Genomic DNA, 22,039 nt, shown 5'->3' on the forward strand with positions numbered 1-22,039 from the left:
GTATTTGTTGGTAAGCTCATTTCCTTTCAGGGACGCTCTCTTCCCCCCTCTAATTATTCCTTTTTACTGTACTCTACAGTATCACATCAGCACTTTTCTCCTCATTCAAATGTCACATCTGATCTCCTGTGCACATTGTCACAACTGGACTGACACTAATTGGAGTATGTGTGTGTGTGTGTGTGTAGGTACACAGCTGTGGTGATGCCCGTCCTGTACAACACCACCCATCGCTCCAAGAAGAGAGTTTTCGTGATGATTTCCACAGTGTGGGTCCTGGCCTTCGCTGTCTCCTGTCCCCTGCTGTTTGGCTTCAACACCACAGGTCAGCTCAGAAACGGTTCTTAGTCTCCCTGTCCAGAGACATTCTAGCAAAGTGAAAAAAATTCAATTCAGCTAATCCAGAAAACTACATACAAGTTGTTTGCATGTTGGTTCACTTGGTATCAAATCATTGAAAATAAGTAACATAACAAAACGACACTTTAAACCATGTGCAAAGAATGCATAAAACTTCAAAGTTGAAATATTAACGTCAGGGTCTACACAGCACATGAAGGCTGAACCAAAATGAGACAGCCTGGTCTACGGGGGGGTTTCGTGTTCTGCGTCAACACCATGACCCTTCCTTACCGCTGTTGCCTAGCAACAGAGCTGTAGTTGGACAAGACGAGAAAGTTATAATGCCCCCCTGGTTTTTTTAACATGTATCAGATGTTTGGTTGAGTTGAAGCCCTGTACTTTGATTTTAAAGCGTAAACATCAGATGTTGCAATGAATCCTGGGATAGGTTGGCCAGAGAAGGATCCACCCATTGGAACTGTCGTAGCTCAGGGAAGAAAAGGAAGCTTTTGTCGGCTGCATTCGGAGGAGCTTTCAAAACAGCCTATTTACACAGCAGTCTTCAAATACAGCCTCAGAAGGAAGCAGCCGCTGAAGTAGGACACGGCTACGATGAGAGTTGTAATACAGGAAATTTACACTTCAGTGTTCTCAAAGTTTGATGAATTCTGACACTAAAAGTTTGGATATTTTGGCCTCTGCTCCTGCAATTTCAGTTTTTGTCAATCTCGCTTTTAGTACATAAACATTACTTTGAGGACCTCCATCTCAGTTTGTGGCGCAGTAGAAATAGAAATTTGGAAATATTGTTTGTAAAAGTGGAAAGAAAACATTTCACTTTTACATTAATGTTTTAATCTTTCATGTATCGACATCTAATCAAATGAAGTCACTGTAGATGGAGAGAATGCGTCATCTGAGGGGGGCTTTCATTCCTGTTCTGCAAAACAGAAAATTTGCCTTTGTATCTGTTCATTGTGATGCAGGAACAGGGATAATCCACGACTAAACAAAAATAATGGACAGAGAGAAATATCAACAGTAGCTATTTTCATTTCAACAGCCAGCAGCACAGATGCATGACTGCTTGCAGACAATTAAGAGCATTAGTCAGGTACAATGTAAAGGGATTCAGAGATACTGGCATTTGGTTCAGTCTATTTATAACCACTGCAAAACAATGGCTGGTGATGAGAGGAATCCCACTGTTTTGTCAGTATGCATCCACGTTTCAGCAGCAGCAGGAGGAGGGGTCACTGGATTCACATTAAGTCGCATAGGGTCAGGATTCTTTAACATCCTGTAAACAAAATGAGTAGAAAAAGAACAACATGAAAATACAAACGTATTTAAACTCAACAAAATACATTAATAGTAGAAATCTAACAAGTGAAGGTGGTTTATAAAGTGCGTAAGAACTGTTTCTGTCTGTCCCAGATACCTTCTCTGTGTGTATTGTGGTATGTGATGTGTGTGGTGTTGACTCAGGGGAACATCCAGGCGGAGGCAAATCACTTTTAAGTTTGTTCATGCCACTGACATGCTCCATATATTTCCTAGCTGCATTCAGAGCCTGTCTCGCTTCAATTTACAGCGCTATTAGCACACCTCTAATAGATATTTAATTCCTCAATTGTGATTGAAAAATTGTTCTACAGTCTATAATTATTATGTCAAATAGTCCCTTATCCTGAATTTATGGTCCAATTATTGTCAAATCAATCAAACCTCCATCTCACATTCATGGCTGTGAGAGTGCAGCACGGTATTGATGTGTACATACACAGAATTTGAAAGAGGACAAGTCACCAAGTTCATTTTTAGGATGGAGAACATGCTTCTGGATCAGAGGTTGTCTGTGGATCTCTTTTATTAAACTGTAATTTGGAGGTTATTTGGCGTAATGTTTGTTTTTTTTCTTTTATTTCAGATGACCCCATGGTGTGCTCCATCTCCAACCCCGAATTTGTAATCTACTCCTCAGTGGTCTCCTTCTACCTTCCTTTTATCGTCACTCTGCTGGTCTACATCCGCATCTACGTCTTCCTCAGGAGGAGGCGTAAGAGGATCACGTTCGGCCAAGCCAGCGGAAAAATCCAGCCGGGCTCGACCCCACCATCTGCGGTGAGAGAAGATTGTATTAATTCTCTTTCCCTCTATTTCTTATTTATGATAAGACTTTCTAATAACCCATAAATATTTACATGTTTCTACTAAAACTCTTTAACTGTCAATAAATAATTTGCAAGTTATTACTAGAATCTCTTTAGTCTCTTACACAGTTTGACCTCTGAGAGTAATGGGCTCTATCGGTTTAAGCAGTAATTTTACAGATGCTGTTATTTATGTACGAAAACGAACTCTTTATTGAAATTTGATATCTTTTAAATTGAAACAATTTAGAAATCACAGAAAACATTCAGAGTGGTATTGAGAAATATACCATTATCCACCGTTACAAGCCCTATTATGAGACCTGATTATTAAAAATTGAAGGTGATCAAGCTCAAAATTACCATGTTTTTTAGCTCCTAATTAGCTTAGTCTTCTGATATGCAAGGTTTTCTCTTGATAGAAACTTATATTTGCTCTATAGATAGTCTCTCTACCTCATTCACATTCACCTATATTATGCAGACTGGTAATTACTGACAAATTACTGCTCATCTTTATATTAGACCTTTTTTGTTGGACACATTCACAATGTGCGTACACTATCACCTGCTCCAGAGCCTGAGTTACCATCAGAGAACAAAATGTGACACGTAGCAGGGATGAGAACACTTCTGTCAAAGACACTGGGTAAAAAGGGCCTCACCAAAACACTGAATTTCAGTAAGTGGATAATAAGTCTCTTTGTATTGGAGGAGATCTCAAAAGAATCTCAGGAAAATGAGTTTGCTGGAACAGGAGGGAGAAGAAGTGCGATTGTGAATGAGACTATTCTATAAATGTAGGCTGAGAGCAATCAGCCGTTCAGACGAACAGAGGCCAAATGTGCAATGTAAATATGCAGCTCGGTATATAGCTGACAGGACTGTCAGTGTATAAAACTGAAGATGTTACTAATTAAACTGACCTGTCAAGTTAAAAATAATCCAAATCATCAGGAGTGTGTTCTGTGACGTCCTCAGTCTTATTAGTCTAATTTATACAATATCGGTTGTTGAGGGGGAAAATACAAGAGGAAAGAAAGGTGATATAATGCTAATGTCACCCTGCTAACATCCTTACAATGGCAATGCTTACAGACTGTGAGTGTTTGTCTTCAATGTGGGTAATTCCATGTACCCATCTTAATTTAGCAGCTTTATATATAATAAGTCAACAGCCAAGCAGAACAGAGGTACCATGCGTGATCCCCTAAATTTCTCTAGGGATCAATGAAGCATCCTTCCATTCCAACCATCCATCATCAGGATTCAAACATGCCCACAGGGACAACGCTAACAGGCCAATTTTTAGCCCCAGTAATGAATGACTGTATATTAAGATGGAGAATACAGCTGCAATATCAAGTTAATATATAATATAATATAATATATATAAATTAATATATGATTATGTTTGCAGTCGGGGTTGGGGTTAGCATCATGGCATCCTAACGTTCACCTGAGCACCAAACAGAAAGTACAGCTTAGGTTAAGTGATGGTAGCATGGTTAAAGAAAGTGTATTCTTCACAAGATAAAAAGAAAGTCAAAGAAAAGTAATGCTTTTTAGATAGACCTTAGAAAAGCAATGTTCTACCATTTACTACTATCCACCACTCTAATGTTTGTCCCACTAACATCCATTAATCAATGATGGCTCTATCTTAATAAGCTCAGACACGGATACATCCAGTCAGCTGTATCTACCATATTCTTAAAATATGGTGTAAAAACAGATGCAATGAGATAATTAACTTGACCAACTCATGCTTTTCCAGTTTCTGGCATAATGTAGTTGAATTCTTTCCACCTAATTTTCCCCCTTGTTGCACACTGATGCAGTCAAGTGCTCTGTTTTAACAGCAGGTTACAGATAATTGGTTGTGGGATCTCATCCATGAGTCGAGACATCCATCGTAAGATCCAGGTCCTGGATCTCTTCTGGCTGAGAGAGCTCTACGTGTTTTGAAATAACAGTATGACTCTATCTCAGTCGACTGAAAGAACATTTGATACAAAGAAGGAGTAGTTGTGTATTTTTTAATTTGGACGACAGTGGCTCAACAGTGAGAGCAAATGGAAACATGTCAGACATTAATTCTAATTCCCTTGATGTATTTTGTCTTTGTCAGGGACACTTTGACAGATTTGTTTTATCCATCCTCTGAGATGAATGGAGATGAAACAATGAGGCTCCAAGTAAATGGTACAAAGATTGCCAACTGTAGACTGATGGGGTAGGAGTGTGAGGATAGGGGGGGTTGAGGCTTTCTCTGGAATATATTTCCTATCTTGAACTGCCATCTGATCCCCCAGGAGACCTGTCTACAAGAAGACACTCCCAAGGCGAAGCAAGACCTGTCACCTATAAGGATTAAAGTGGTAGGTATAATTTTAAATTAGAGCTTCAACTCAACTGAGAGATTCATGGATAGATTTTTCAGCGCTCTAGTTTTGCTGAATGCACTGTAGCCTAATTCCTCCCTAACTCTCATGCTGACTGTGTTGGCGTATTGTGACATGGTGGGAGGCAAAGCGGTTCTGTTTTTAGCTTTTCATGTGGGTCTGCCTGTGTGTATGCTCATGCACACTTGAATTCCTTGTTCCGCTGTGTGGTCGCAGCCCAGGAGCCTGAGAGGAAGCCAAAACCTGTGATTCTGAAGCATGGCTTGTTGCCTTGCCTCACCTGGTCACTCATCAGCTGAGCAAGGTCTGATGCACAGTTCTGCACCTGCATAATCCCCAGACTCCTCAAAGGCCGAGAGAATAATAATGTAATTTCCCCCCTGGAGGAAAGCGCGTGATGAGATAAGGATGTGAGACAGAAAGTTTGTGGATGTAATCGAAATGATTGTTTTTACTTCACTAAAGAAAAATGGCTCATAGGAGCTGTAGCTGCTGAATTTAAAAAAGTTAAGAAAGTATCTGCTGGTGCAAGAGATCAATGAAAAGGCAACAGAAAATGAAAAATTGCATTAAAGGGTAATACACAATACTATGGAAACATTATTGGATGTGTGTTGAATACTAACTTCCCAGCTGGTGGAAGTACCAATCTGCTTCCAAAACATTCCACATAAAGTAAAAGCAGAATAAAATAAAGGTAGCCACTGAATAGATTCCACTGTAGAAGAAGTCTACGAGAGGTCATTTAGAAATTCTGTGATCACCATGAAGCTGTGATAATTACTTTCCTGACCAACTTCGGGAGACATTCTTAAACTCTTTAGCAGCTAATTGCTCCAATATGTCAATATAACCTTTCAGCTGGTCACTTGGTCATTTGGTGCAGGGCAGATCACAACAAGTTTATCAAGGTGCCTGAAGTGTTTGATGAGAAAACACTGAGAGTGAACCAAACATTAAAGCTGCAGCACAGACAACCAAAACATTGTGCTGAAAGTCATGTCATTGATTGATACAATACATACATAGATATAGATTAGTGCAGCTAATGAAATAACTTTTATTACGTTAAAACTAATGTCTAACTAATGTACCATGTGTTCCGACAGCAGACTGTAGAGCCTTTGGCTCCCTCCAAGCCCAACCTGCTCTCGCGATGTCTGTGGCGCAACCACCCGAAGACAGGACCGGTGGAGAACTCAGTGCTGCCCCCGGTGGATATGCAGAACTACTGCAGCATAAGCCACGCCTCCTGCGGCCGCACAGAGCTGGATCTGGAGCAGGATCGGAGGGAGCAGGAGGTGGGGGACAACCACCGGGACGAACAGGCCTCTGTCCGGATGAGCTGCGAGGTGAAGGATCTCTCCAACGGGCGAACACACACGGCACTGCGGACGCTGCCTCACTCACACAGCAACAATCCACGATTCAGGAGCATGCACGCGCGGGAGAAAAAGGCCACGCAAATGCTGGCCATTGTGCTTGGTGAGTAGAGTCTGTGTTGAGAGAGAAGAGGAAATTGTAACTATGGGAACACTCAATTGATTTTTATACCACCTGTACTCACTCACCTGCCCTGCTCTCGTCTGACTGTGTTGGTTTACCAGTCCATTGGCTTACTTCATGTGCATTAGCTGCATTAGCTGCAGAAAAAAAATGCAAGATGAAATGTCCAAAAATCCTGTCACAGCGTGTGTCCACATATACAGTCTATGGTCCACACACACTCTGGAGCTCCTGACACAGCTTCCACATGCTCCAATTATCAGCCAGGTTGCTATGAGCCTGGTCCAGTTAACTCTGGCACGGCAAAGATCCTGCTGACAAAAAAACGTAATCAGAGGTGCCTGATGACATTACACTGGTGTCAGTGATGACAATGCTGCACACACACGCACGCACACAATGATCTTGATCCAGCCCACTCCCCATCTGATTTTCATCCAGACAATAATTGTTTTCCTGATGATGGGATCCAAATTAAACTCTATGAATTCAGAAGTTGCAGGATTGATATATTTATATAGTTGATTCATAATAGTTGGCTGCTGCTGGGATTAATAAATGTGCTTACTACCACAGTGCAGGATACTTAAAAATAACTGGACCTTTGCTAAACCTGTTGTTATTCCTCTTGAGCTTTTCTTTCAAACGTGACTCAGTTTCCAAATAGGACCGATTTCCCTCTCTTTTTTTACGGAGCTCTTTGATTGCATACAAACTAAATAGATTCTTCAAAATCTCACATAATAATTTGGTTAAAACTGTCCCACATATATTGTTTCAACCATGAAGAGAAATTAATGTAAATGTGATTGTGATTATTGTGAATTTTCTTTTTTTCTCCCTCTGTCTCTTCTGATCTCCATCTTCTTCACATTTCTAAACGTTTGCTCTCCTTTAAATTTATTCTACAAACATTCTCCCTCACATTTCACATTAACGTTTTCTCTGGCTCTTCACCGTCTGCACCCTCAATTCCCTCTCATCCTTTTCTCCACACCAGGCGTGTTCCTCATCTGCTGGCTGCCTTTCTTTGTGACTCACATCCTGAATACCCACTGCAGGACATGCTACGTGCCTCCTGCACTTTACAGTGCTTTCACTTGGCTGGGGTACGTCAACAGTGCCCTCAACCCCATTATCTACACCACCTTTAACATCGAGTTCAGACGGGCCTTCATCAAGATCCTCAGCTGCTGAGGAAGGAGGCACTAAAGGAGATTTAAATGGAAATGAGGCTGAGGACTCGTGCTACAACTCTGGCCCTGTACATTTTTTAATCCATGACCACGGACTGCTCATTGTCCAGGAGAGCAAACTCACAGGAGTTATTCAGAGGCAGCGAGATGAAAAATGGAAATGAACTGACACTGTGTCACGCAATAAATGTAAACAAAAGAGGATTTATAATTTTCTGACTCAAACAAAGACTCAAACTTTTCTTTCTCAACAGGGCTGGAACAGTATTACTCTTTAAATAAGTCTTTTTACATGCATAATGTCTTATTGATAGCACAAAGTGTTTCTCGTGGATTTGTCTTGTACAGTATTTGGCACAGTTCCTTATTTTAAGACTTTCCAATCAATGAGAGTTTGGAAACCACAAAGGAGCTTTAAGGCTGATGGATTGATCTCGAACCTGCAGTCCACCTCGTCCTGAGGCAGGTTGCCAACGCACTGTGTGGATTAACTGATGTTATACCGCCCCACCACCATTATCGTCACCATCAGTTATTCACCTGTGCATGCAGAAATCAAAATTCAAGGCCATCCACTTGAATTGTGCTTGAAGGATCGAACTGGTCCCTGCCAGGAGTCACATCATTTTGATTGTCATACATCTTGACGTGAAGGCATTGTGTGCCATGTGGATTAAATAGAACATTTTTAAAAAGTGACATTTTGATGTTATGCACCGTGAAAGAATTTGTGTTTCGTAATGGGTCAGACTTCCCCATTATTTAGAGCTGCCTGCTGGCTCCTCTGACGCTCCGATGAAGGCAGGAGCTTTGTGATCTTCACAAAATGCAAGATTGTAAACCATGTGGAGAGCAGGTCTGTCATGGACAGAGCAGTAACTGCAGTGTGTTGTAAATAAAAAAAATTAAAAAACATGAACTATCTTCCCACCTTGTAATTATCTATGTCTACACAATGATACAAGGATTGCACATATGCATGTGTGCATCTGAATGTTGCTTGTGATGTCAGATACCATCAGGTACTGGAAGGTTAAAGTGTTCTGGGAAGGATATTGAGCAATTTAGAGGCAGAAAAAGAGAAGCAACTGTGACGCAGACGGAGGATGAATCTGAGGGAAAAGTACAGAACGAGATAAAGGATGATGGGTGGAAGGAGTAAAGCCAGACAGCAAAGAAGAGGAATGAGTAAAGATCAAATATGTCTGTGGGAGGAAAAAAAGAAGGTGGACCGTGGATAGCTGCAGGATGAGAGGGGGTCGGTGTTTCTCTGCCCACATCTCACGCTCTCTTATTTCTCACAGAGGCATAAACACCTGCTCCCCCGACACTTTGTGCCATTGCGTCGACTCAGCCCTGTTCCACTGACTGTGCCTGTGATGGTGACGCACCAGGTGTGTACGTGTGTGTGTGTGTGTGTGCGTGCGCGCATCTTGATTTATGGACGCACATTAGGATTTGAGAGGAATGTCCAGTACACGGTAATCAAGAGGTAAACCTAAATAAACCTTATAATTAGCTTATGTTTTCTGAACCCTTATAACAACCAGATCAATACTCAATACAATGTAGAGATTTAGAGAAATTTATATTTACGAGGGTACAATCAGGTTATAAATGAAAATGAATGAGATGAGATGTTTGTATTCTTCCGTTTGATAATTTGAATATTCATTTATTTAATTAAAGCTTCATTATAGGTTATTAATACTACACAGCTGTGCAAATGTGCCTCTAGATTACGCCCAGTCAATCAGAAGCAATAATAAAACCACTCATTCACTTCTTACTGTAAATTAACTACATACAAGCCCGACACCCAATAGGGTCTGGAGTCATTTTTGAACCCACAGAGGCTGCAGTGCTCAGTGCATCCAATATGAAGCAGCTCCATGGATTGAACATGCCAATGAAATTTTCCATTTATTGTTAGGCTAAAAATGTTACGCCTCTCCTTAAAGCCGCCAGAGGAAAGGTTCTGGGTTCATGAGTAAATCCAATTTCATGGCACTCTGTTTTTACATTAAAGAACGTCTTGTGTGTACAGTAGACATTTAGTCATAACAAAAACAACAACATTTGATTCTCTGTGTTTGTATACGTCTCTGAATGCTCCGTCGATGCAGCACCGGAGGGCAGAGCCAGATATAAGCAGCTGATGCAGATGACAAATGGGCGAAATGTCTTCACAACATAATCTCTTGCTTAATTGACTCAAGACATGAGCTAATTCAGTGAGGCTCCATTGTTCACGTGTTAAACTGTCATAGTACTCATCCCTGTCAACTATTTGTATTAAATCCAAAAAATCGGCATCAGCCAAGTTTTTTTTTTTTCCAACAATGCTCTATACTCTTTGCTTTTATTCTCAGAAAGGGATCTTTCTATAAACCTTACAGAACAGTACACCAAATGTTTATTCTTAAGGTGTGAGTAGATTTCCCCCACTTTTCAGGGGTTTTTTTATTCTATATTTAAGGAAGGTGTTATAGGAGTAGATCCCAGGAGGTGAAATAAGCCTCATTAAAGAATAAAATTACAAGTAGTGGGACTGTGTGATAAAGAGATGAGAGTATAGGTGGGAGTTATCTCAACACACCTGACTTTAACTTTTAACAATAAAATTTAAGTAAAGTTCAGCCTAGGACATTTTGGCTATTGGTGTTGCTGGTTCTCAGGCACTAATGATGAATATAAATCAGAATTCAGAATTATTAATGAAACATTTTTGTCTACTTGCCAAGCATAGATCACAGGGACTTTCCAAAAGAAACAAAATGAAATACATGGAGGTAAGACGATAAAACATTTAAATATAATTCAAGAAGATCATTTCAATAAGGCAAGTAATGAATAAAGTCAATAAAAATATAACTTGACTTATAAATGAAAAAAACTAAAAATTGAGTCAGGGGTTATGAATATTTCTTTCTTTCTGATGCCTTTGGGAATAATGAAAATACAGTTAGAGAGCCACCGGTCTATTCAGCATTCCTGCAGCCTCTCTGAACCAAAGTGCTGGACAGACAGACATGACTCTATAGACACCTGCTGCTGGGGGAGCAGAAGCAGAAATATAAGTGGCCTCAGTGCTTGCGAAGCAGATGTATACCTGAATACTTAAGTCAGGATAAAACGCAATTCAAACTGATTAACTGGAATTTACCTTCACCCCGTGCATCTTTGTACGTGTATTCTGTTTTTACTGTCAGTGTATATACTGTGCAGTGACATGCATATATGCCTGGGGAATACATACAAGGCTTTAGGGGACTGTATAATTTGCTGCGTGAGATGCATGAGCCTGATGTGTGCATGTCTGTGCAAGCACAAACAGGTGCATATACCTTCTCTGTGTCTGTATGCATTCATGTGGCATGCGTGATGGAACATGTGTAAACAGGTCTGAGAGAGCAGGCGGATCCAAAAAGTGAAGGAGGCCATCCGTGAGTGAAAGTCAGGGGAGGTTCAGCTGTGCAGCTCAGTGTATATGACACACTGGAAGGAGGGAAAGAGGAACGTGATGAAGCATTTGTGTGTTTATCAGCGGGTCTCAGAAGGAAGAGGATGCAGCCCTGAGTGATGACTGCTCATTGTCGGATTACACAGACATGGTCAGACTTCTGTGAGTTGAACGCCCTGTCCACACGCGGATTTTTTGCGAAATTTTTCCCTATGCCATTGAGCCTAACGTTTACATGTAAACCGAATTTTTAGTTACTACAACTGAGATTTTTGCACCTTCAAAAGTGTCGATTTTCAAAAGCACAAAGCATTTGAGAAATGAAGTTGTCACAGCGTACTTTGCGTACACCCACCCATTCTGTGGAATGAGCATTTGCCAGAAACCACAACAATGACGGCCGTACACAATATCACCTCCACCACAGAGTTCTTATATTTGACAGATCACTGATGTGGACTTTATCTCCACACAGCCCGGCATGCTTGAGTATAGTCGGCTTTTGTGTCTGGACGGAGATATTTTGTAAAACGAAGGTCATGTTGATGGAAATTTATCCTAAATTGTGGTGAATGAATAGTAGTGCAGACAAGGTCTCATTGTGCAGACTGATAGTTTCTAAAATATCTGGTAAAGCAAAACACACAGTGCCGACTTAAAGTTGATGTCTGAAATCCCCTCTATTCCCGTCTACACAATTAACAAGTCCCCGCCGCTTCCTTTTGTCTTAATGGTTATGAGAGGCTTTGTACATTTCTGTGGGTGGACGAGCAGATGTGATAGGCAGTTTGAGTGTTTGGCGGCAGATAGTGATGATGGATAAAGATGTTGATTACAGTTAGGGGTGTCTACACCCCTTGACAATCAGTCTGTCCCTCTCTCCTTCCACCAATGCCTCCCGCTTTATTCCTCCCACCAACATGTCAAAGCAGCGCGATAATCATCCTCCCCTCCGTGTCGCTCCCTGTCCTTCATGCACATGCTACAGTTCCTGAGTTCAGGGTTAAAAGTTCAAACACAGGGTCATTATGGGGGATCGGAGCCACATTTAGTCAGATGTTTGGTCTTTGAGAGCAGAACAGAGCACGGAGACAGATGCAGGTTTTGAAGGATGTGAAGTTAAACAAGCAAATAGTGAGTGTAAGACTCTAGAAGCTTTTTTGAGCTCTGCGTTAAATATGTGCATGTACATAAAGGACAGTGCTTTCTCTCTGTACTCTGCATTCATTTTGTCCGTATTTGTGCACGTCTTCTGGACACTAATGGATACGGACGAAACAGTTAGAACAGAGCAGTACCACAGGGAATCATGGGGGGGCAGTGTAGCCAATAGTTCAAGCCAGACGACCATAAGACATAAGGCACTTTCTTAAGTGTATCATTATCACAACATCCTCCACAGTCATCATATTTGTTGTCTTCTGAAACTCTCGGCCCTGCGCTGGCCTCTAGCTGATGTATTTTTTATGGCCGGCCCTAACACTCCTCCGTGTGTATCCCTCTTTCCATTCTGTATTACCTCAGCTAATTTATAGTAACAGCTGGATATGCTACACCTGACAGACATGAGAGTAGTATTGATCTTCTTAATGTTTACCTGCAGGAAATCAAATATGTGTTTTCCCAGAATGCCTAATTCTTCTTATTAGAGAATAAATCTCCAGGAATAAATGAAATGCCCTCCTAAGTGACAAAAACACAAATTAATTATGGGTTTGTTTGCGTAATACATCCAAGGCCATGGATCACTAACTGTGTGTGTGTGTGTGTGTGTGTGTGTGTGTGTGTGTGTGTGTGTGTGTGTGTGTGTGAGTGAGTGAGTGTAAAGGTTCCCGTGGTGATATCATGTGGCCCAGAGGCCCTTTAAAGCCCTTTAAACATGTTTTAAGCTCTTTAAATATGTCAGCCACTCAGCGGGGATCAAAACAACGGATGGAGTGAGTACCCAACACACACTCATGTACAGTGACATATAATCACAGTAAAGCTCGTACGTTCTAGCATGGGGAGGTTGGAAGGTTTGATTCAGACAGAATCAGTTCAATTCAGGTGTGTGATCTGTGTATTAAGATTGGATACATTATGTGTTTTACCCTGCGAGTATTGTAACGTTTTTGAAAATGGGAAAAGGGAGATTTTTACCAACTATCCTTTTAATTTTGAATGACGGACAAAATAGCAAAATAGAAACTGCACCAGATTTCAGACACAAACATCAGTGGGTTTGAAAAACAGATCTGAAAAAAAGATCTGGCCAAACATGAAAAGACTTCATGTCAGAGGTGGCAAAATTCTTTACTGAAGTAAAAGTACAGATACTTGTGTAAATAAAGACTCTGAAATGTATTTAAGTACAAGAGTAAAAATGAATTTTTAACTTCAATGATACACGATGCCTCTTTTGATAACTCGGCAGAATGAAAAAAGTTGAACAGAGCTGGTCCAGAGAAAAAAATCACTGGACACAGTCTAGTTTTGCTGCCAAATTTCAGACAGAACAATAAAGACTGAACTGAATCGAGGTCCTGCATGAGCACCTGGATCATTCTTTACGGGGAATAAATAGATGGCGAATGTGCTGACCTTGATTAAGTCCCTGCCCTTTGTACACACCGCCCGTGCCCAGAACACAATCAAACTTGACAAGCTAGAGGAAATAAAAGTAGTAACAAGGTTTCTGTATGTGGACCTGCAGAGTGATCATTACCGGTACAGCTGCTTGACCTCGGTTGACCTGCCATGGTTGACCGAGGTCGAGCGGTCAAGCAGCCTGACCAACCTCCGGACGCTTAGGGTCTTACGCTGCAGCCCCAACGGCACACACGCCAACGGGGCCCACGCGTCTCCCGAGGCAGGGGGCAAGCGAGTGATCAAGAGGTGCCCCATGCATAAAAACAAGTAACGATCCAGTTTTGAGAATATAAGGAGTAGAAAGTACAGATATTTGTGTTCAAATGTCGGGAGACAAAGTAAAAAGTCAGAAGGAAAATAAATACTAAAGTACAGATACCTGAAAAATCTACTTAAGTACAGTAACAAAGTACTTTGTTATTTCCCACTTCTGCTTCGTGTTTTTTCATTTTTTTATCTTGACCAGCAGACATGGCACGCTCTGATAAAATGCTAATTTCGACATGTTCTTGCACAGGCGATACCTCAACGCTCTTTTGCAAGCAAACTGTTTAAAAAGTGTGGCCCTGCCCTGCACCTCCCACAACTCCTTCATGCATCTCTTTTATCTCAGCCCTTTCATAAGGAATTAACATGAGTAATGGAGGCCTCACAGGGCTCATGTTCTTTGTGTGTTTCGTGACTAAGATTTATAAGTAGCACTGAGGGGTTGAAGTAATTATTTACCGTAGATTAGATATAATTAGCTTTATATGGTGATGCAGTGTGTTGGTAAATAAACGGGAAGTCTTATCAAAGTAAGTTCCTTCAGTGAGACTCCTTTAAGATGTTTTTTCCATGAAGATGTGCTTATATATAAATAAGAAGAGAGAAAATGCAAAACAGAATCAAGATGCAACATGAATACTTCAACTGTAGTCTATTTAAAATGTAGTGTGAACCGTCAATTAAGGGTCCGGCACCAAGGGATCACCTGATAAGCCCCTGACAAATCTTCACACAGTTTGCATGATTGCATGCACACAATCACACGTGATCCAGCGCACAACCCTTATGCACACGCTATCACAGAAACACACTCAAAGGTTTGCAATGCCTGCTCCGATGTTTCCTTAGATTATTTCCTGAGGAATAGATTAAAGGGCAAACGCTGCAGCCCAGAGAATTACCATCACAATGTGGCCGTGTGATTATTATTGGCAAGCCAGGTCTCGACCAGGGAGCTACTTTTGGAGTTAATGAGCAGATGGAAGAGAGGGATGAAGATAGAGGTTGAACAATCTCACCACACCTATCAGGATTCATCTAATGATCCACGCTCCCCTCTTCACTGGGAGAGAGCAGACCAGAGGGAATTTCCCTCAGTGGATGAGGTCCTGTATTTCCCAGGAGAGACAGATTTTATTCTGGAGAAAATTATGGCAATTATAAATGATTATTTTATCACGGAGGCACAATGGATCTTGCAAATTGCACTAATAGTTGCAGATAAGCTGGAGTCCCTAAATAGAGGCACACATTCAATAAGATATCAGGAGTTTGTATGCATAAGTAATCCATTCTATGCACAGACACACCTCCGCACCTGGGCTCCCCTTACTCTGTCAATCTGTTGAGCCATTACAGTGAGACCTTCCCTCCACCATGGAAGGAATGCTGTGTGAATGTTTTGTGACAAAAAATATTTCTGCATTCACATGTGTTGCAGAAAAAGAAAAGATGATGGTCACATACTTGGTAATGAATGATTCTTCCTATAGATACCAAAGTGCATGCAGCATTTGTATAATTACATGACATTTAGACCCAAACTGCTATAATGGCTCTCTAATTACACACTTTGTGTTCATGTTCGTCGTCCATTTTGAGCAGGCTGCTGATGCTTTGACAAGAAATACTTCACCTGTGTGGAGAAGCACTAGAAAGAAATCCTTCCTCATTCTGGCTGATTTGGAAAGCTGTCCACGAGTCTGTTTTCCGAGGGTTTTTTTTTTCCACCCTCACAAGAGCGTGGATGCAACCGGTTGCCCTAATCAGTACATAGGCACACACACTCCATCTCTTTCCCGAAAGACCTCTCTGCTATCTACCTTCCTGCTCTCACTTTCAATTTCCCCCCCTTTTGTTTCCACTCTCTGCCGGGTGAGATACTTCACGCATGTGACTCCAGCACGGAGCTGCAGAGACTGAGAGCCATGCTAAACTGATTTCACACACAATCTTTATTTTCCCCCTCATTTGTCTCCTTCTTTTGTGTCATCATGTTTGACCGGTTCCCTTTCCAGCTCATTCCACCTTCCAATCTCGCGCGCGCGCGTGTGTGTGTGTGTGCGTGTGTGTGTGCGTGTGTGTGTGCGTGTGTGTGTGTGTGCGTGTGCGTGCGTGCGTGCGTGCGTGCGTGTGTGTGTGCGTGTGTGTGTGTGTGTGTGTGTGTGTCAGGCTCCTGTGTATTGATTGTTGAGTGATGATGCACAGGTGGTTGTCACTGGCCGTATTGACTATTTTGAAGATGTATGCTGCTGTGTGCATGTGGTTGGAATCAACCTTTGACTCAAAGGGATCAACACTTAATCGCTCTGTTACCTCCATGAAATCACTCTCACATATTTAATATTAAGCCACAGCCACCTGAGCTGAAAACACAGAAACAACACATAGCTGTGTATCATAGACTATTTAAAAAGATGAATGTTTCCTCCCACTTCCCAGGAATTAAGCCAAAATATATCCTGGATACAAACGCTGCCATTTTGCGCAGTAGAGATCGGGAGATGGAGCCACAGTATCGAGGTCCCATTTAAAGGTACAGTGTGTAGAATTTAGTGATATCGTTGTTTTAGTGATAGGTCGTTTAATTTGTCCAGTCTGGACTAATGTAAAAAAACATGGCGGCCTCTATAGAGAGGCCCCCCCTCCATGTAAATATAAAGTATTTAAATATAAAGGGCCTTTTCTAGGGTAAAGAAAAATACAATTTAGATGAAACGAACTATTGAAACCATCATGAGGATTACTCTACATTAAAAGTCTGCCAATAGATCCCTGTCACCTAAATCTTACACACTGGACCTTTAAGTGCTCGCCCATTCACGAGTCAGTCTCAGCTAAAAAAAACATCTTTGAGAAAAATAGATTCGATTCATGTCTGGACTTTCAAATTTGGTCCATGTCCCATCTCCTCACATGGAGGAGATGGCATTGATGACCTACACCGCAGCCAGCCATCAGGGGGCAATCCAGACAATTGGGCTTCACTTCTGAGCTGTATTGTCTTCCAGCTTTATATATACAGTCTGTGCCTTGTATAGATTGTATTGAGTTGGAAGCTGACAATGTTGCAAGCAGCAATTAGCCGGAAAGAGAGGTGAACAGCTGACTTAGCTTTGTGTAAAGCTAGAAAAACTTGTTGTAAACACCTGGTACATATACATATATATATATCTCGCATACAGGCTGACTAACAATCCGCAAAAGCTAATTAGCATATAAGCGTGTGAATTTTAAACACTCCTTCAATTTGTTTGTGCTCGTTTTCTTTTCCTACCCAACTTCCTTTTTCCAACTCGGATCCATGAAGGTTTCTTCAGACGCAGCATCCATCACTTTCTGTTGCCCGTGGCTCCGTCTCTCTGTGATTTTCCTTTTTGTCTGTCACACCTTTCCTCTCTTGTATAATCCGCTCTCCCCGGCTGCAGGCCCCTGGTGCCTGTTACTCCTGCGAAACTTGTTAATTAAATCTGCAGATTGAAAGACCCCAGGGAACAATGTTTAATCGATGAGCACAAATAGATGACTTTCATTCCTCGCAACTCCTCTACTAACGCTCGCCCAGTTGGCCAGATTGAGATTTTGTGTGTGTGTGTGTGTGTGTGTGTGTGTGTGTGTGTGCGTGCGTGCGTGCGTGAACTTCACGATAACTAAGAGGCCATCTAAACTGCAATAGTGATCTCAATCACTAAATGCTGACAGATTCCATCCCTGTGTCACAGACAGAAATATTTTCTGTCTTCCTCTCTTCTTCTGTTATCTCTGCATTTAAAATCTTCACGTATTTGTCTGCCCCCCCTGAGCTGTTCTCTCCATGTCTATCATCTCCTCCTGTGCTGTTGATATGTCAGCTTAAGCATGAAATAACTGTGCTTCCACAGGAGGCTTAATGAGTGGGCTACCTGATGCTTGCGGAGGAGGTTTCCTTTAACCAGCGCCTGTCATCTTATTCCCACGGCCGGATCCGACTTGTGGATCACTGGCGACTCACAGAACAGAGGTTACATGCAAATGAAGTTACAACCGTGCCTAGCCATGTACAAATGAAGACAAATCTTCATGCATGAAGCGTGGCACGAGCACATGTGCACTCCCTTACATACTAAGTGCACTCGGTAGTCAGAAACAGGGGTGCCTGGCCTTTCTTCAGCTGCAGGCTGTGCTCTGATTCGCCCAGCTGTTCTTTTGGCCCTGCAGCCAACTCTGTGTCTGACCTCAACATTTCCAGCAACAACAACCCGACCCAGCTGCCTCAAACATAAACAGCACCCACAACAACACAGAGATGCAAAGTCACAGAGAAAACAGGACTGTGATTCATCGCAGACTCAACAGCCGCTTTGAAACAGGCCAAAATAGATTTCAAGTGCCTGCAAAGATGTCGTAAATGAGTTTTTACATTTTCATACCCCAACGTTGGTGGCTGTTTCATCAAAATAGGTTAAACATATTTTTGTTCTTGTAGATTTTGTCTTATGTAAGTTAGCGGTGTATAGAAATAAATACTGAGTCAATGTGAGCTTGCAACATTAGACAAAGCATCTCAAGTGGCACTGAGCTGCGTTTCAATGGTAACAATCAATAGCAACTGCTGACAGAAAAAGGAAATATTGTTCCTTACAACCTTGACTTTTCTTTCTGTTCCAATGAACAAATGTGCAAAATAAAGCTGGAGTTAGTTTTTCTAAAGTGTTCATGAATTGTTGTTTTTGTTGTTGTTATTTTCATCCAAATTTTACTGTGGGATACTGTGGGATAAGGATGTAATTGGGGATTTGAGTCACTTCTTAAAAGAAAGCTTTATAAAAGCACCCTTAATGTTTAGTTTTTTGTTGAGACATCTTACCGGAAAAAAAACATTAACCCCATGAGAGGGACAGCAGTCACTGGGATTCATCTGGTCGATAAATTAACGTCTGAATAAACAAACCAACCAACCAACCAAGCAACAAATGGAGAGGTGTGAAAACATCACCTCCTTGGTTGGAGGTAATAAAGAAATCTCTCAGAAGATGCAGAGGACTCGTATGTGTAGGATTTTGTGCATTATATCGAAAACAGCACCTGCTTTGATTAGACTCAGATTGGATCTGTGTCCTCTGACGTTCCCTTTGGTGTTTTTGATTGAAAAGATAAGAATGCATTTAAAAAAATAATAATAATGCTAATTCAGGCTCCCTTGTGTACTTGTGCTGAAGAGATATAAGATGTTGTGACAGCAACACAGGCTGAGGCCATGCCCTACTATCTAAGAGGGACGTGGCTTTAGGGACCAACAGGCGTAATATCTTTTTTACTGCTCCTGTACTCCTGCACCTTTTTCTTTATTTCTCTCTTTGTTATGATCGGGGAATTTTGTGCAATTTTGCTCCCATTTTGTTTGCATCTTTTGTGTCATGCTTGAATAAATACAAAATGAAAATGCCTACATATCATTAGTGGATTCATGTACATACAACCAAATCATTAACTAAGCCTTAGTGTGTGCTACTTCTCTGCACAACATACATATATAAACATACAAACAATCTTCAGAGAAGCATAAACACAAGCAACTTAAGCCACAGCAGTAGAAATGTTTATTGAATCACCAACGTGCACATGCGTGCAGAAAATTATATATTGTCACAAACATCACCTCAGTGGTGTAATGATACGTGAAGCAGGTGGTATACTGCTGATTGGATATGGGTATACTGTGGCCCCATCTTATGCATTTCAAATGACTTTGCTTGTATACGTATGTGTACTAGAAAAAGCAGATGTAAAAATCTCTGTTTCAGTTTGTACACGTTCATCTGCACTGCTGATCACACCGCTGGTGTCATCACTCTGCTGAATATCCCAAGTGGGCAGTGGAAAACTGAGCTCCAGACTTGTGGCGTGTAGGGGTGGACAACAGCAGAGATTTGTTTCTATACGTGCGGCCGCCTGACAGACTTTTCATCGGCAGCCAAACGCTAGAGTAATGCCAGAGTTTGTAGGAGTGTGTAGGCGCCATCATTCACAGAAACACACACTCCCTCAAGCCGGGATTCTGGTCCCAGAACGTTTACCAGAGGTTGTCAACAACATTTGTTTCAGGGCCAGAAGCAGGGGCGTCACAACAGGACAGGCAAAGCAGTCGCGCCCGAGAATGACTGATAACGTCAACTACAACAATGTGATAATCCCTTTAAATTCTATAATCGACTACATGCTGGAGATTGCAACCACATTCTGGTCCGAAACCTCCAACTGGATGCCACTAGTTTTATGCCAAAAGCTTTGTAATTTTAGAGGTTTTGTTTAAGATTAGAATGTCTCTGTGTGTGTATATGATGTGCCTGGAATGGTGATGGAGGTTTGAACTTAAACTTTACTACTTCACATTTATTTATGTGTATACACAGTTTGCACTTTGTTTATCATTTGAGGATGATTGGCCGAATGTCGGGCCCCCTTGATCCCTTTTGCCAATGGACCCCAAAGTCCCTTGAAACACTCCTGGTCATAAGTTTTGTTGGAGCAGTACTTAAGAGAAAACAAATTACTGACTGAATAAGAAAATATATGCAGCTGTATATATGTGTGTGTTGTGTTGTTGATCTCACCAGTTGCTTTAGGTCTTCCACAGCAACATGTGAGCTGTTGTCCTCCTCCGTCCTCCTACATCTCTCTTCATATCTCACTGCTTCAGATGGTTAAAGCCTGCAAATATTGAAAACAGATTCATTGGACAGTCAATCACATCGGTCAAACTGTTCCTCTTTCACGTGTGTGCGGTTTCTTTATTGCCTTTCCACCTCAGAACGAGCCCAATCACAGCTTTGAAAACATTGTTCAGTATTAATCTTTATTGAACATTCAGTGTCAGAGTTAAACAGCTAACATCATCACTATCCACTTAAACGAGCGGTCGATATTGACCACCAGCTACGCCGGCCATCTTCTCTCCAGGAAAAAAGGCAACAACAAACCCTCTCTCTGTTTTGATTCAGAGAATGGAGTGAGATGAGGAGCAGTACGCAGAAAGAGAGAAGGAAAGTGAGAGCGGTTCAAGGAGCAACTGAACAAATCAATGCACTGGGTACAAAACTATAATAACATTAGATTTTACTCATTTTAGCTCATAAAAAAACCTAAATCAACATGTGGCAGTCCATGTTGATATCATGGCAGACTACCACTAATAAATTCATGAATGGGAAACACATATAGAAAAGTATAGCATAATAAATTTTTTCGAAATGCATCAATTTCCTGTGGAGCTCAGTGGGTTTGGGATGAGGTTGAAGGGATCTGACAGATGTCCTATAGGCTGAATACATATTATCCACACCTGAGCCACCAGGACATCTGTCTCCAATTTAATCAAGTCACGAGGAAATTGCCCTCAAACCCAATTAATGTCAGTGTTTCCATCCCGATGGCCGCACAGATCCCACTGCTGGTTTCTGAGCCAAAAACCAGGAACATCCCATGAAATATCTAAAAGAAGCCTCCACCCCACAAGGATGGTCTCTTGGATATTTGACTTCACACAGATTGATGTTTGCTTCTTTCCAGTCCTGGGAGACACGGGGGGGGGTGTCAGCTTGAGGGCTGGGGTTGGTTTGAGATGTGCATGTAGGAGCATCATTTGTGGCAGCCGGTCATGGTCTAAAAGGCTTGTGCGAGGGGGGTTAATGGTTTAAGATTAAACTTGACTGAATTTGCACTTTGAGACTGAAACCCTTAGCCACAATCTTCCTTTCACTTCTTTATCCAAAGACCACGCTGAGCTAGAAAAGATTGGATTTTATCTACTTGTAGATTCATTCTGACATCAGATGCTGCAAGCTATTTATTCTGCTGTTACAGCTGAAAGTGGAATATTATTGATTAATGTAATTAAAAAGCCTCTTTTTGCAAAATATTTTGCGGGACACTCTTGTTGGTTCTCTGCTCGCAGACTGAATAATACAAATCGAAACAAGATGGTCTTGTCAACGAATTTCCTATTTGTGTCACCATTGTCCTGCTCTTGCTATTGCATGGTCACTACATTTACTGCAGCTCAGCCACCCAGATAGCTCGTTAGCTTCTTCACTGTCG

At 41.5% G+C, this 22,039-nt stretch overlaps 1 protein-coding gene and 1 long non-coding RNA gene across 3 annotated transcripts in view; one reads left to right on the plus strand and one right to left on the minus strand.

The window, feature by feature from the left end:
• drd3 (dopamine receptor D3) overlaps positions 1-17,231 on the plus strand; it is a 28,975-nt gene extending 11,744 nt beyond the window's left edge. The window contains exons 4-8 of one of the 2 annotated variants that reach the window (XM_069512113.1): positions 189-325; positions 2,273-2,466; positions 4,811-4,876; positions 6,010-6,385; positions 7,407-17,231. In XM_069512113.1, coding sequence (XP_069368214.1) covers positions 189-325; positions 2,273-2,466; positions 4,811-4,876; positions 6,010-6,385; positions 7,407-7,603 — 970 coding nt within the window. In that variant the 3' untranslated portion in view covers positions 7,604-17,231. The remainder of the gene's footprint in view (positions 1-188; positions 326-2,272; positions 2,467-4,810; positions 4,877-6,009; positions 6,386-7,406) is intronic. The other variant, XM_069512114.1, reaches the window with a different exon arrangement.
• On the minus strand, positions 4,520-7,208 carry LOC138405231 (uncharacterized). Its single transcript, XR_011238905.1, has 2 exons — positions 6,472-7,208; positions 4,520-6,396 (listed from the first exon to the last, which is right to left on the minus strand). It is a non-coding gene; the product is annotated as an uncharacterized lncRNA (long non-coding RNA).
• Positions 17,232-22,039: the final 4,808 nt, after the last annotated feature.

The sequence above is a fragment of the Paralichthys olivaceus genome, chromosome 17 (genome assembly GCF_024713975.1).
Source record: "Paralichthys olivaceus isolate ysfri-2021 chromosome 17, ASM2471397v2, whole genome shotgun sequence".
Taxonomy (NCBI): Eukaryota; Metazoa; Chordata; class Actinopteri; order Pleuronectiformes; family Paralichthyidae; genus Paralichthys; species Paralichthys olivaceus.